Below are 14755 nucleotides of genomic sequence, written 5' to 3' on the forward strand. Positions count from 1 at the left end.
ACTGGGTCTATAGGACAATAAAATGAGATATGAATATGAAAACACTTGGTAAAGAGTTCAGTGAAATAGACATTAAATTTTATTACGATAAAAGTTACCTGTTCTCTTCCCCTATGCGGCCTGAGGTGGCCTCTGAAAATGGTTCCCTATTCGTTTGACCCAGAAAACCCTACAAAATCACGCAAATCAAGAGGTTCAAATCTTCATGTTCACTTTAAGAACACACATGAAACTGCCCAGGCTATCAAGGGTACGCATATTCGAAAAGCCACCAAGGATCTGAAAGATGTCACTTTGCAGAAGCAGTGCGTGCCATTCCGTCGATACAATGGTGGAGGTGGTAGGTGTGCCCAGGCCAAACAGTGGGGCTGCACACAGGGTCAGTGGCTCAAGAAAAGTGCTGAATTTTTACTGCACATGTTTTTTTAAAAAAATTTTATTTATTTATTTGACAGAGAGGCAGAGAGCACAAGCAGGGGGAGCCACAGGCAGAGGGAGAGGGAGAATCGGGCTCCCTGCGGGGCTCAATCCCAGGACCCTGGGATCATGACCTGAGCTGAAGGCAGACGCTTAACCGACTAAGCCACCCAGGCGCCCCATTACCGCACATGCTTAAAAATGCAGAGAATCATGCTGAACTTAAGGGTTTAGATGTAGATTCTCTGGTCATGGAGCAAATCCAGGTGAACAAAGCCCCCAAGATGTGGCATAGAACTTATAGGGCTCATTGTCGGATTAACCCACACATGAGCTCTCCCTGCCACACTGAGATCCTCACTGCAAAAGAGCAATGTGTTCCTAAGCCAGAAGAGGAGGTGGCACAGAAGAAAAAGATATCCCAGAAGAAACTGAAGAAACAAAAACTTATGGCCTGGGAGTAAAGTCTGCATAGAATAAATGCAAATAAAAATAAAAACAGAAAAAAAAAGTTGACTTTATCCTAAATTAGAGTCACTTCCATGTATGACTGTATAAAATGCAAACTCTGTGAAGGCAGGGACCGTATCTCCTTCACAGCTGTATCCCACCTACCTAACACAGAAAGCATTCCAAGATGTGTTTAATGAGCTAGCTAAGTCTGCCAAATATCATGACACCCAAAAAGCTCTCAGCAAATACTTGCTCAAATAAAAACGTTCCTGACTCCACTTAACCGCTTTCGGCATGTATCATTCCCTTGAGTTTTACTAAGGATTAACTACCCATCTCAACTCCCCACCTAGCAATTAGACTCAAGGTAGAAAGGGCTGTTGGGGGGTGGTTGGGTGTGGGTGTGTGGGTGGGTGGTGTGTGTTTGTGTGTGTGTGTGCATGCGTGCACGTGTGTGTGCGCGCACCCGCACTCTCTTGCTGGTCACCTGATTTCAATTTAAGTAAGTGCCTCACTGGTAAGTGAAGACTGAAGTAAGATGTTAGTAAAAAATACATAAATGAGTTCTTTTCAAAAGTTAAGACACATGAAGTAGTTAAATAAATATGGAAAGCACAATCTGCTCTGTCCAGTGTGAATTTCTGGTAGTAGGTCCTGAAAACAAATATGTACTTTAGCTTATATAAAATTGTCATGACGGTACAGATTTTTAATAAATGCTTCTTTTGTACATGTTTATAATAAAGAAATGTCTTAATGTTAAATGACTTACCTAAATTTATACAGTATTCAATAATTTAAATAATGCCACAATCTCAAAGTTCTTTGAGCATATCATCAAAGGTATGTTGAAGAGATAATATATCTAAATAGCCAATCGGAATTTAGGTTATCTGAAGCACCATTTTACAACTCTGATTTAGAGATACTACATTCTTTTTTTTTTTTTAAAGATTTTTTATTTATTTATTTGAGAGAGAGAGAATGAGAGACAGAGAGCATGAGAGGGAGGAGGGTCAGAGGGAGAAGCAGACTCCCTGCCGAGCAGGGATCCCGATGTGGGACTCGATCCCGGGACTCCAGGATCATGACCTGAGCCGAAGGCAGTCGCTTAACCAACTGAGCCACCCAGGCGCCCTAGAGATACTACATTCTTAAAGAAGTCTTAGTCTAGACCTTTTATTTTTAACAGGGAGAATGAATGAGTTGGCTTGCCCCCTTTAAAGTAAATGCACTGTGGGGCGCCTGGGTAGCTCAGTCCGTTAAGCAGCCAACTCTTGATTTCGGCTCAGGTCATGATCTCATGGGTTATGGGATCAAGCCCTAGGTTGGGCTCCATGCTCAGCAGGGAGTCTGCTAGGGATTCTCTCTCTCCCTCTGCCCCAGCCCCTGCTCATACACACACACACACACATGGGCGTGTGCTCTCTCTCTCAAATAAATCTTTAAAAAAAAATAAAGTAAATGCACTGTGTTTTCTCCAGACTACTAAAACGATGGTGGCCCATCACTGTGCTGATATGCAAAAGCTATTACAAGTGTGAATAACGGGGGCACCTGGGTGGCTCAGTCAGTTAAGTGTCTGCGTTTGGTTCAGGTCATGATCCCAGGGCCCTGGGATTGAGCCCCGCATCGGGCTCTCCGCTCAGCAGGGAGCCTGCTTCTCCTTGTGTGCACTCTCTCTCTAATAAATAAATAAATCTTTAAAAAAAAGTGTGAATAACTGCTTGCACACATACATGCAGGTACTCTCCCTTTCTCTTACGTATTCAATATTTCCTGAGTGTTTATGATGTTTCAGCCACTGTTTCAGGCATGGGGGTTTCCTCAGTGACCATACAGAGTTCTATGAAAGAGTTAATGTTTTCATAGAAAGACTGGCAATAAAATATATATTACAACAGAAAATAGGTGCTATGAAGAAAAATAAAGTGGAGCAAGAAGACAGTGATGGAAGGAGATGCTGTTTTAGATAGTGTGGTCCAAAGACAGGTGACATTGTGAACAGAGACTTGAAAAGAGAGGTGATGAGCCATAAGGATGTCTGCAGAAGTTTTTCAAGCAACAGAGGGAGCAGGAACAAACAAACTTGGTGGTCTAAAGACCACCCCAAAAGGCCAGTATGATGGCTAAAGCACAGCACACAAGAAGGAAAGTGGTATTTGGGGCACAGAAATGGTCAGGGGCCAGGTTCCAGATCTTGCAAGGGCCTTAAAGGCCATGGTAAAAACTCCCAAGTTTTATTCTTAAAAGTATGATGGGAAACCAGTGAAGGTTTCCTGATGCTCTTTCCTTCTCTTCCTCTACATCCGTTAAAGGAATCACAGGACCAGAATTTCGATCTGGGGAGAACAGACTCTGTGATGCAAAAGTGGGAGCAAGGAGACTGGTTAGCAGGCTACTACGCTTAAGTCTAAGAGGAAGATGAAGAGAGTGTAGACTAGGGTTGTAGAAGTATGGGTGGAAAGACATGGCTTGATGCAGGGGACATTCTGGAAGTAAAGCTGACCGGTTATTGATTAGGTATGAAACACTAGAGTCGAGGAAGATTGTGGACCTGAGCAATTTGGTAACAGGTGTGGTGGGATGGGAAATAAAGAGTTCAGTTTAGGACATGATGTATTTGCGGTGTCTATCAGACAGCTAAGCGGAGATGTTGTGTGGGCAACTGGATGTGAGTCTGGAGTTCAGGGAGAGACTGCAGATATGATTTGGGAGAATCCTCAGAATGAAACTGCATAAGATCATCTGATGAGCACATCAGTATTTAAGATTCACAAAGAAAAGAGGAATTCAGCAGAAGAGAATGAAAAGTCATGGTCAGGGATTCCGAAGAAAGCCAGGAGTGTATGTCCCGGAAGCCATGGAAGAAAATAGTTCAATATGGTCTGAGGACAAGTGCTGGCTGGGGAGATCAGAGGTTAAGAGAGATAAGTGAGAGCAGAGCACAAATCTGGCAATAAGGCAGGCCCCGGGATATCTTGACAAGAGTCGCAGGGATGAAGGACTCACTGGAGTGGCTTTAAGAGAGGTCTATACAAAGAGAGCCCATGAGCACAAACAACTCTCTTGAGGTGTCTGGCTGAAAGAGCCACCCAACAGAGGAATTCCCCTTGCTTTTGCCACCATGGAGTCTAACTGAGATGCAGGTAGGGCTCACACCCTGCTCCCTACACTCTGGAGTGCAAAGCTGTTCTAATTTTTGACCCGACCTGCTGGCAAGCTCTCTTATTTCTCACTGTCAGAGCGCCTTCTGTTCACTTCCACCAATGCTGCTTCTAAACTGCAACAACTGCTGAACCCCACAGCTGATCCTAATCCCCCCTCAACAATGCAGCTGCCATTTCTCATCCATCTCGCCTCTGCCCTTTCTGATGATGGTTTTCTTGTTTTTTTTTTTTTCTTGTCTCTTGTCACCTCTCCATACGTTTCAATGCCTGAGCAATAAAGCTGAGGTCAGTGACAAAGGATGACTTCCTTTGCATACACGATCTGACCACAGAAGACAGTCCAAGAGTGATCTCTGAAGGTACGGCTCTTCTCACGCGCATACAGCACCTTTTATGAAGGCCTAATGGCTGACTCACTGAAGAGTTACTTGGAGCTTTAAAGATCTTCCAGGAGTCTGAGGCCTCCTGTAGGCTAGCCTCCAGGATGACTATTACATTAGTGAGTACTGTAATGCTTCATTCACACAGTAGTAAATTCCTGAAGGGCAGGAACCGGTTCTCACACTTCTTTATGTCATCCATTTAACAGATAACTATTGCAGCCTAAGGGATTAAGCATGAAAGATGCAGGAGGTGCAGAGAAGACGGATATGGCCTCTCCCTTCATGGAGCATGTAGTAGTCTAGTAGGGCATTTACATAAGTAAATTGACACAATATAGCATGGTAAATGTCCTTAAGGGAATACAGGATACTATGAAAGTACATAGAAAGAACAGCTTACTCAAACTTGGGCATTAGAAGCTTCTCTGAAAGTGATGTTTAAGTTGTGAAGTGTATTGAGTTAGCCAGATTGGGACATTTCAGGGGAAGAACATGTGGAAGGGCCCAGCGGCAAGTGAGAACAGAGCATATATCTGGGGATACTGACAAGTGTTAAATATAGCTAAGGTGTATATGTGTGTATTCGGAGGTGAGGGTGAGGCACTCAAAAATGAGCAAAGATAACGCTAGAGAGAAGGAAGGGCCAGATCACAAGACATGTTAAAGAAGAACCATATCCTGGGATATGCAGCAAACTAATCGTTCAAGGTAGTTTTCCTTGGGGAGTGAGAATGGAGAGAGGTGGAAGGACTTCACTTTCTTACTTTAAATATTCCCATAACGTCAAGCATTTACTTTTACAATGCCACACATTACTTCTGTAATTCAAATTTGTAATTAAACAAAACGAAGAAGGTTTTAAAAGATTAGTCTAATTGCACTGAGGAGAAGAGATTGGAAGCAGGACAAGACTAGGGCAGGGAGAACTATTAGGAAGCCGTGGCAAGAATCAGGTGGCCTGAATTAGAGCCACAGTAGTGGCTATGGCAAGAGATGTAATTAGAAAGTAAAATGGAAAGATCTTGGTAAGGAATAAGGGAGACAACTAGATTTCTGACTTGGGCAAATGGGTGGATGGTGAATGGTGCGATCTTTCATTCAATTTGGGAAAACAGGGCATGACACAGGTGTAGGTAGGGTAAAAATGAGTTTAGATCTGGTCGTATTAAGCTTGAAGTACTCAGAGGACATTCACATGGAATTAAAAGTTTATAGAGGTCCCGAATCTATAACCCTGGAAAAAAAATGTGAGTTATAGAAAGAAATGTGACTATTCCCTGCATATATATGGTAATTTAAGTCCTGAGAAAAGATGAGATTGCCCAGGTATATATAAAGAGTAAAAACAGAAGGCTGGAACAGAAGTTGGAGGTAGAGCAATATATAAAACTGAATTTCTCAGAATGATCTGTGACCCATAATCTCCTGAGGGGTTTGATAAAAATGGAGAATTCTTGGCTCTACCACCAACCTACTGAATCAGATACTTTAGTGGCCTGGGAATCTGTATTTTAAGCAAGCACCCCAGATTATTTTTGTGCCAAGTGAAGTTTGAGAACTGCTAATCTAAAAGATGAGTGGAGGAAGAGCCAGGGAAAAGAAAAAAAAAAAAAAGGTTAAGAAGGACCTGTACTCTGCTCACCCTCAAGGAAAAATGAGAATTTCATGTCACAGTCGCCATTGGAAAAGTGCATATTCATCAAAGCACAGTGGGCTGGTGAAAAATAAGCAGACAATAAATATTTGTTCAATAAGTAACTGGGAAAAGTATTCAAAGTTATAATTTACCTCTGTATATTTATAAGCTCCTATTAACTACTGTAAGTATAAACAAAGTTAACACCTGGGTGATTTATAAGAAAAAAAATAATAGTGGGAAGTCTAAAAAAATGGATTGAATGAGAATCGCTTTGATGCCAACATCTAGGACAAACTGCAAAGGTTTAGCAAGTTAGTGAATAAGCCACCATGACCTCTCAGGTCCAAGTAAATCCCTCAAGTGTATAAACATAGAAACAACACTTTATGACAAAAAGATGGGCTCAATTTGAAAAGTACTGAAAGAAAGCTGTCAGCTTCATAGTATCATCTGGATGCCCTCTCCCAGATGAAGCAATTACTTAATATCAGACCCAAATTAAACCACTCCTTCACTTAATAAGCTATTAAAGACCAAGATATAAAGATTTAGCCTGTCTGTCCAACTAAATCCGATAGCTCTTGCCCAAATCACAGTTGCTGAAATAACTGCCTGTCAAACACTTCTTATGCCAAGGTTGCTAGGCTTCAGAGCATCGGTTTTACTAGAAACCTCATTTGTTCTAAGCAGTTAAAAGGATCTGGACTCTAAACACATTAGCTTGAGAGAAGGCAAGATGATTAAATAACCCCAAATTAATTCACACCTAATTCACACCCACTCCCAACTTAAAAGTCATCACAAAATATTCTGCAGAGGTAAAGCAAACTGGCCAAGAGAAGACTTTTTACTTCATTATTCCCATTTTTCCTTTTTCTTTTCTTTCTATTCTTTCATTTGTAGGTACTATGAAAGGCGGGGGGGGGGGGAAGTACTTCAATCTTTCTGAGTACAAGGTGCTCACCTGCATGCTACTACAGATTTTTACTTACTGCTATCACTAAATGCCACTCATTAGTTGTGTGACTTTGGACGACATTCTCTCCTATGAGTTGTACTACATATCCTTTAAGAATTGTTTCCAAATCTAAAGTTCTATGGATCTAAGATTAGAGAAGAGGGAAACAGTAGCCAAGAAAATAAATATTATAATGTTATGACAGAGTTGGTAACGATTATACTCTTTATTTACTTCAAGTTTTAGACCTCCACTTATAAAGAGAGAGACTATCAAGAGGCAATGAACCCAGGGCTAGAAGTACCACCTTTGAATTCAATAAGTCTAAGACAAACTGGTAACATTTCAGGAATTCATCTGTTAGCTGGTAATTTAGAACATGGAACGTTGTTTTTTCCACAGAAATGATGTGATACATTAATGGTTAGGCTCTTAGGCTAATTCACAAAAGTTCACTTAACCTTCCATGCAAGTGACTCTCCAGACGGTTTTGGTAAAAATAGAAAATAAATGTTGCCATACTAGTAATGAGGAAAAAAATAGAAAAAAGGAAACAAAAAACCCACAAAATTTATCTTAAAGACTATTCTTCACAATGAAGTCAACCAAATGATCCATTGACCTGATTACACATAGATCCTCCTAGTAATCCAGATTATAATAGCTCACTACTTAAGTCCATGGACCCCAAGGATCCTTGCTTTATTTAAGGTACAGGGGGTACTAGGGGATCAGAGGTATGCCAAAGCCCAAAGCTGGGAAAAAAACCTATAGTTGAAGAGAAGAGGAGCACCTTTTCTTAGCTGTCCCTTGACTGCAGTGGGACAGGAACTTAGAGACTAGAGCATTCTCTTCACATCCCAGCTCCAGGATTCCCTGGACAATGCTCCGGGGAGTTCAGTGGCAGCTCAGTAAACATGGAACCTAAAAACATATAAGACATGCTTCCCAGCTCAGGCAGGGATTGTGGAAAGGAACAATTCCCTGAGCTGCCACAGCAAGTGCTCACTACTTGCTACTGCTAGAAGCAACCACAGCTCTGACAGTGAGGAGGCTGCCTGGAGGAATGGCTGCTTCCGGCTCTAACTGAAGCCCCATTTCAAGCCCCTTACAGATATAGGGCTTCAGACACATTTGCATGTTCACAAGTCAGCAGTCCCTAACTTGTGGGTACTTATCTTTATCATTTGCTAAGGCTTGAAATAGAAAAACCAAACAAATGTTCTCTTCTCCTGGGAAGAACTGCTTAATGTACTTAAAACTTTAACTATAGTGATGTTAACTATCCCTGTGTAAATCTGTATTTTGGGTAATTCAGATTTTTAATTCATAAGTACTTCTCCAAGTTCATTATGGAAAACAATTACCTATTATATCTAATTTGGACAGGTTTAAATATCAGGCAAAGAGTTTCAAAAGGTATTTGCCACTCTAATATTCTAAGATTGCCATTTCAGTTTGCTCTTTGCCCTCTCCCTGGTATTAGACCACTTTAAAATTAAAGCACCCTTCTGTTCTCATTCAGCTATTATAACGAAAAACAAGTAGCAAGGCATTTGGTATGTCAGTTAAGATATCATTTATATATATATAATATACCATTTACATATATATATATCCTATATATATGTAAAGCTTTTAATTGTTTCTGAACATATGAATAGATCTGCAGTATACCCAAATCCATATACTAAAGGGATCTTTCAATTCTTTAATAACCATAAACAAATGTGATAATTAATCACAATCAAAACTGAGGTTTGGATTCTGCCTGCATTCAAATTACTGCCAGGAAGGGCAGCATGGATAATGCATGCACAACTATCAGAGTGGCACTCAGAAGCTGATCATGTATTCAACTCTCCTACTTTATTTATAAGTGTTGCTTTTCCCTCAGATTAAATCCACTGGCCTCTTCTTGTTTGTCTGTTTGTTTGTTTTTTAATTTAAATTTATTTGAGGGAGAGAGTGCACACGTGGGGGTGGGGGAGCTGGGGGGGTGGGCAGAGGGAGAGGAACAAGTGACTTCATGCTGAGCTCAGAAATCACGACCTGAGCCAAAAACAAGAGTGGGTCGCTTAACCAACTAAGCCACCCGGGCACCCCCTTAGCCTCTTCTTGTTACGCTGTAGACACCACCTTTATTTCTTCTGATATAAAATTTTGTGGTTCTCTGAACTTAACATTGTCAATGCTATGTAGCAAAGTATTGGAAAATTCACTGAAAAAGATAATTTTTAAAAGCTTGTAGTAAAGAAATCTTACTTTCCTAACTTTAAGCCTAACTACTTACTGCAGGGGTACTTGGCAGATCTCCAAAAGATTCTTCAGATTTCTCCCTTTCTGAGGCAAGTTAACAGTAACCCCTACCTTCCCCCCCACTAAAACATAAGTATCCAATGTGCAAAAAGAAAGAATGTGGTTTTGTTTTTGTTTTTTAAACAAATCAGGTTCTACTTTCCCATTGCAAGGTTCAGCAAATAATACATTTCTACCAGCTTTCACTTTTCAGATGGGCTACTTCCTTGGCTGAGTGGCAGGACACCAAAATGGGAAGGAGAAGTCAATGTCATAGGGTATAAATAGCTGTGGCCAAAAACAATATTGCAGAAGAGCCAATAGGAGAAGGGCTCCCCAAATTGCAGCAAGAGTGACTTAATTCCACGTATCCCTTCATGAGGGCCTCAGGGAAAACTATCATCAGGAAACAAACGAAAGGGGGTGGAGGAAGCAGCCAGGACTCACATAAGATTTCTAACCTTTTGTTAAGGAAAGAACTAGCAGTGTTTAATTCTAGAGTTTCTGAAACACACACCTATCTTTTAAATCTAAAATGGTATGGCCATGAAAAGGAAATTTCTTGTAATGTAAGTTACGTATATAGAAAATGCCATCCAGTAAAAAGCCAGTCTCTTTTCTCACATATACTGAAAACCACTCACCAATACCAACCCGATTTTTAAATTGTTTAACTCACTCATTATACTTGAGGTAAAATTTGCCATCACGTGAACTTCACTTCATACAAAAGTAAACCTGGCATTGTGTTCCTGTCATCATTCATTACATGCAACCCAAAGGTCCATAATTTCACACGATAATGATTAAGACATTTGAGGTCAGTGAGCTAAATTGCATGGGGCACACAATTCACTTCGTAAATGTTTGCTGGACTTTTCAGGATTGCTCTCATGTGTTGGAAGTCACTAAGTTTACCAAGATTCTGTAGCAGAGCACACACACGTACTGTCGAGGGATCAGCAGCATTCACAAAATGTAGGCAATCATAAAGTTATGTAAGAAAAGCAATCTCTCCTCTGAGCAATTAGTTCGGGCACACAAGAATCCAGGAAATCACATATCCTCCTTGCGGGGCTGGGTCACAGGAACTAGGTAAAGAAACAGTGCAAAGTACACTGGGAAACGAGGGCAGTTTCAGCTGAAAAGATGCAGGCAACGCCACCAGAGGCATCTTCAAGCATTCCTTCGGAAGGAAAGTGTGTGTTGTCTCTAAAGAGCCCCTGCTGACCTGGGTAACGGTACAAGCTGAAACCACCACAGCCCGACAGATGTGGAAGAGGAGACGGGGGGAAGAAGCATTAGATGACCCACTGCCTAGGGGTGCCGAAGCTGTCACCGCCCTGGGACTCGCGCACACCCCGGCGCTGCCACATGCTTTCTACTTCTTCGGGGAGGGCTGGTGACGCGTGGTGGGCCCGAGAGGAACAGAGGCAAGGATAATGAATCTGCGATTTCTAAAGCCCAACAAAATGTCCCCAGAGCCCGAACCCCCACGGCCGGGCGACTCTACCCGCGCGGCAAGCTACCCCAGGGGTGGAAGGCTAAGAACTTGCAGGAGGCTGAGGCGAGGGCCAGAGGACAAATCGGGAGGGGGCTACGCCGGGTCTGAGTACTAGGATCGCTCGGGCCGCGGCGCCGGGACCGTGGGAAGGTAGGCTGGGGGCGGGACCGCGCGGAGCCAAACAGCCAGGGGCCGGACCTGGGAATCCCCCGGGGCGAGGGCGGGCGCGGGCGGAGAGGGACGCCCTGGCCGCTACCTGCTGCTGGATCTTCCCGTCCTCCGTGACGACCCAGTGCGTGGTGGCGAAGGCCCCTCGAGCCGCCACGCTCAGCAAGGCGGAAAGGCTGAGGAGCCAGCCTGGGCCGGAGCACGGCGGCAGCTCGCACCGGCCGCGGACCCCTACTGCCGCCGCCATCTTGCCCCCCCGGCCCGGCTGCTCACACCGGAAGCGGAAGCCGGCCCCCGCCGCCCGCCATCTTGGGGAGGTCGGCACTGGAGGAGGTGGAGCTCGGGAGGCGCTGCCCGCTGACGACCGGCTTTCTCAGCCTCGGTTTGGGCGGCGGGACAGCCTGGTTTGGCTTCAGGTCGGAGACCGCTTTTTTGTTATTGTTTTCCCGTACGCAATTCGATCTCGTGGCGTGGGAACCAGAGGGAGATAAAAGTAGTGTTCTAGGTGGAGTCTAAGCCGAAATGAGAGGACTCTGTGTGTGTGTGTATATTTACATATATATGTATTTAATAAAACCTTGGTTTTCATTTTAGTTCATTTTTATTTCTGGTTGTGTCATATAGTTGAGAAATAAAAGGTATGTTTTCGAAACACTTAAGGGAAGAGATGGATTCTCTTTTATTCTTAGTGGAAGCTTCAGAGTTGGGCGTGTTGTCAGTCTAGGGCAGCGCTGTCCGGTAGAAATACGTGAGGCGCGAGCCACATACGAAATTTTTAAAAAGACAGTGAAATAACGCATTTGATTTAACCCTTATATACAATACAGTATTAGTTCAATATAAAATCTGTACAAATTCCTGAGCTATTTTATTTTTAGTACTAAGTCTTCAAAACAGGTATGTATTTTAGACTTCCAGCTCATCTAAATTCAGACTGGCCGGATTTCGGGGCTTAAGAGCCACATGTGGCTAGTGGCTACCTTACTGGGCAGCACAGGTCTAGGCTGGAGGTCTGTATCAGGAGACCAGCAGCATTGGCATCACCTGGCAGTTTATGAGAAATGCACATTCTTGGCTCTTTTACCCCTCCCCACCAGATTCTACCTTTCAGCAAGAGTCCCAGGTGACTGGTATGTACATTAAGAAGCACTTCTCTCTAGTGAACCAACATGTAGGCCAAGCGACTAGCCTGGCTTCTAGCTTCTAGTAAGATAGGTTGTTTTAGGTATTTCAGGGCTGCCTTCTGGCTTTGTGTGTCATTTTGTGTTTAGGTTCATTATGCTTTTGGTTTTCTCTTTGGGAAGAGGAGGATGAGAGTTTTGCCTGACAGCCTCCCTACGCTGGCATATTGCTGGAAAACAAAAATAATTGCCAAGTGTTTAAACATCTCTTCGTACTATGGAAGCAACGACCACAGCTTTGGTTTTTAGTTCCATCTGAAAGTAGCTTTTCTTAGAGGATTGAAGTAATGAACATTCAGCTCTCTAAAAATGTGTGGCTTACCCACTTTTTTGCCTAGTTCTCTGCCAGACAGTGGGTATGGAAATCTGACCACCGAGCAATGTGCAATTTAGTGGAATATTGGCAGGTTAACAGTTGAAATATAGGATAATGGGGGTGTATAAGGGCGCATGTGTAGAAGGGAGAGCGGCCAACCAGGTGAAAGGCTTCAAGCAAAGGTGCTGATTCAAGCAGAATAAACAATACATGTGAAAAGGTGAAAACAGTGTCAGGTTGTCAAGGTTTCTTCTATGTCATACGAAAGAGTTTAAACACAGACAATAGGAAGTGCTCCAGAATTTTGAAATAGAGAAGTGGCAAGTGAGTCTCCCTGTTCTCAGCATCTTATTTTAAGGCGTAGACATCAGTCCTCTTACCTGTACATAAAATTGCTAAGTAATGGCAATTGTCATCATCTAACGTTTGTTAAGTGTTTTCATACATACTGGCACTGTACACACATAGTAATCTTTGCTGACTTACCAGGCATAGACTAGTTAAGTAATTTGGCCAAGATCATATAGCTAGTAAGTGGCAGACCTCAGATTTGGACTCAGATCTACCTGATTCTAGAGCCTGAGCATGGCTGAAGGATGGTGAGGAATTTGGGAGAAGCCCCAACATCACCTATTTAGGCCACCAGCAATTTCTCTGACACTCATAAGTTAACCTATAGAGGGCGGAATCATAGCTTCTGTAGCTTTAATGTACCACAGGCCTCTACTTTCCCTAGATGATAACCCTTGTCCTTGGGGATCCTGTGTTAGTTTTCTGTTGTTTTTTACCATAAATTTACCATAAATTTAGCAGCTTAACACATATCTATAATCTCACTGTTTTCATGGGTCAAGGGTCTGGCATGGCATGGTTGTGTTCTCAGTGTCTCACATGGGTGATACAAGGCTGCTTTCTTCTCCAGGGTTTGAGGGCCTTTTTCAAATTCTTGGCAGAATTCAGTTTTCTTGCTGGCTGCCGACTGTGGCCATTCTCAACGCCACTCACCATTCCTTGCTACCATGACCTTCTCAACATGGCAATTATTCCTTCAAGGGAAGCAGGAAAATGTCCACTGCTTGAGTCTCTGACTTCATTTCTGATCACTCGGCCCAGATTTAAAGGGCTCATGTGATTAGATAAGGTCTGTCTGAATAATCTCTCTTTTGATTAACCCCAAAATTAACTAATTTGGGTTGATTTGTAATCTGTCAGTGGACATTTGGGTTGCTTCCATATCTTGGCTATTGTAAATGATACTGCAATAGACATAAGAGTGCAATATATCTTTTCAAATTAATGTTTTTATTTTCTTTGGGTAATTACCCAGTAGTGGAATTACTGGATTGTATGATATGTCTATTTTTAATTTTTTGAGGAGCTTCCATGCATGGCTGCATCCATTTACATTCCCACCAACAGTGCACAAGGGTTCCTTTTGCTCCACATCCTCGTCAACACCTGTTATCTGTCTTTTTGATTCTAGTCTTCTGATAGGTGTAAGGTTTTGATTTGCATTTCCCTGATGGTTAGTGATGTTGAACATCTTTTTATGTGTCTGTTGGTCATCTGCATGTCTTTTTTTAAAAGATTTTATTTATTTATTTGTTAGAGAGAGAGAGCACAAGCAGGGGGAGCGGCAGACAGAGGGAGAAGCAGGCTCCCCGCTGAGCAGGGAGCCCGATAGGGGACTCGATCCCAGGACCCTGGATCGTGACCTGAGCCAAAGGTAGACACTCAACCGACTAAGCCATCCAGGCATCCTGATTTTTTTTTTTTTTTTGAAAAAATGTCTATTCGGGTCCTCTGCTCACTTTTTTAAAAAAAAATTTATTTATTTGAGCGAAAGTGTGTGTGCGAGTGGTGGTGGGGGAAGGAGCAGAGGGAGGGGAAGCTGACTCCCTGCTGAGCGTGGAGCCCAGATTCTGACCTGAGTGGAAACCAAGAGTTGGCACTCAACTGACTGAGCCACCCAGGCGTCCACCTCTGCCCATTTTAAAATCAGATTATTTGTTGTTGTTTATTTTTTGGTGTTAAGTTATTTATATATTTTGGGTATTAATGCCTTAGCAGATATATCATTTACAAATATCTTCTCTCATGCAGTAGGCTGCCTTTTCATTTTGTCGATGGTTTCCTTTGCTGTGCAAAAGGTTTTTTGTTTTTGTTTTTTTGGTTTTTGTTTGTTTTTTGTTTTTGTTTTTGTTTTTTGGTGTAGTCCCAATACTTTATTTTTGCTTTATTTTCCTTGCCTTAGGAGACATATCTAGA

General features: G+C 42.6%; 1 protein-coding gene across 4 annotated transcripts in view; it reads right to left on the reverse strand.

The window, feature by feature from the left end:
* The window catches only part of TTC17 (tetratricopeptide repeat domain 17), a 115671-nt gene extending 104404 nt beyond the window's left edge, over positions 1-11267 (reverse strand). For all 4 annotated transcript variants that reach the window (XM_036097677.2, XM_036097676.2, XM_036097678.2 and 1 more), the window contains exon 1: positions 11079-11267. In XM_036097677.2, the coding sequence (XP_035953570.1) occupies positions 11079-11237 (159 nt within the window). In that variant the 5' untranslated portion in view covers positions 11238-11267. The remainder of the gene's footprint in view (positions 1-11078) is intronic.
* Positions 11268-14755: the final 3488 nt, after the last annotated feature.

Source organism: Halichoerus grypus, chromosome 11 (assembly GCF_964656455.1).
Source record: "Halichoerus grypus chromosome 11, mHalGry1.hap1.1, whole genome shotgun sequence".
In the NCBI taxonomy this organism is placed as follows: Eukaryota; Metazoa; Chordata; class Mammalia; order Carnivora; family Phocidae; genus Halichoerus; species Halichoerus grypus.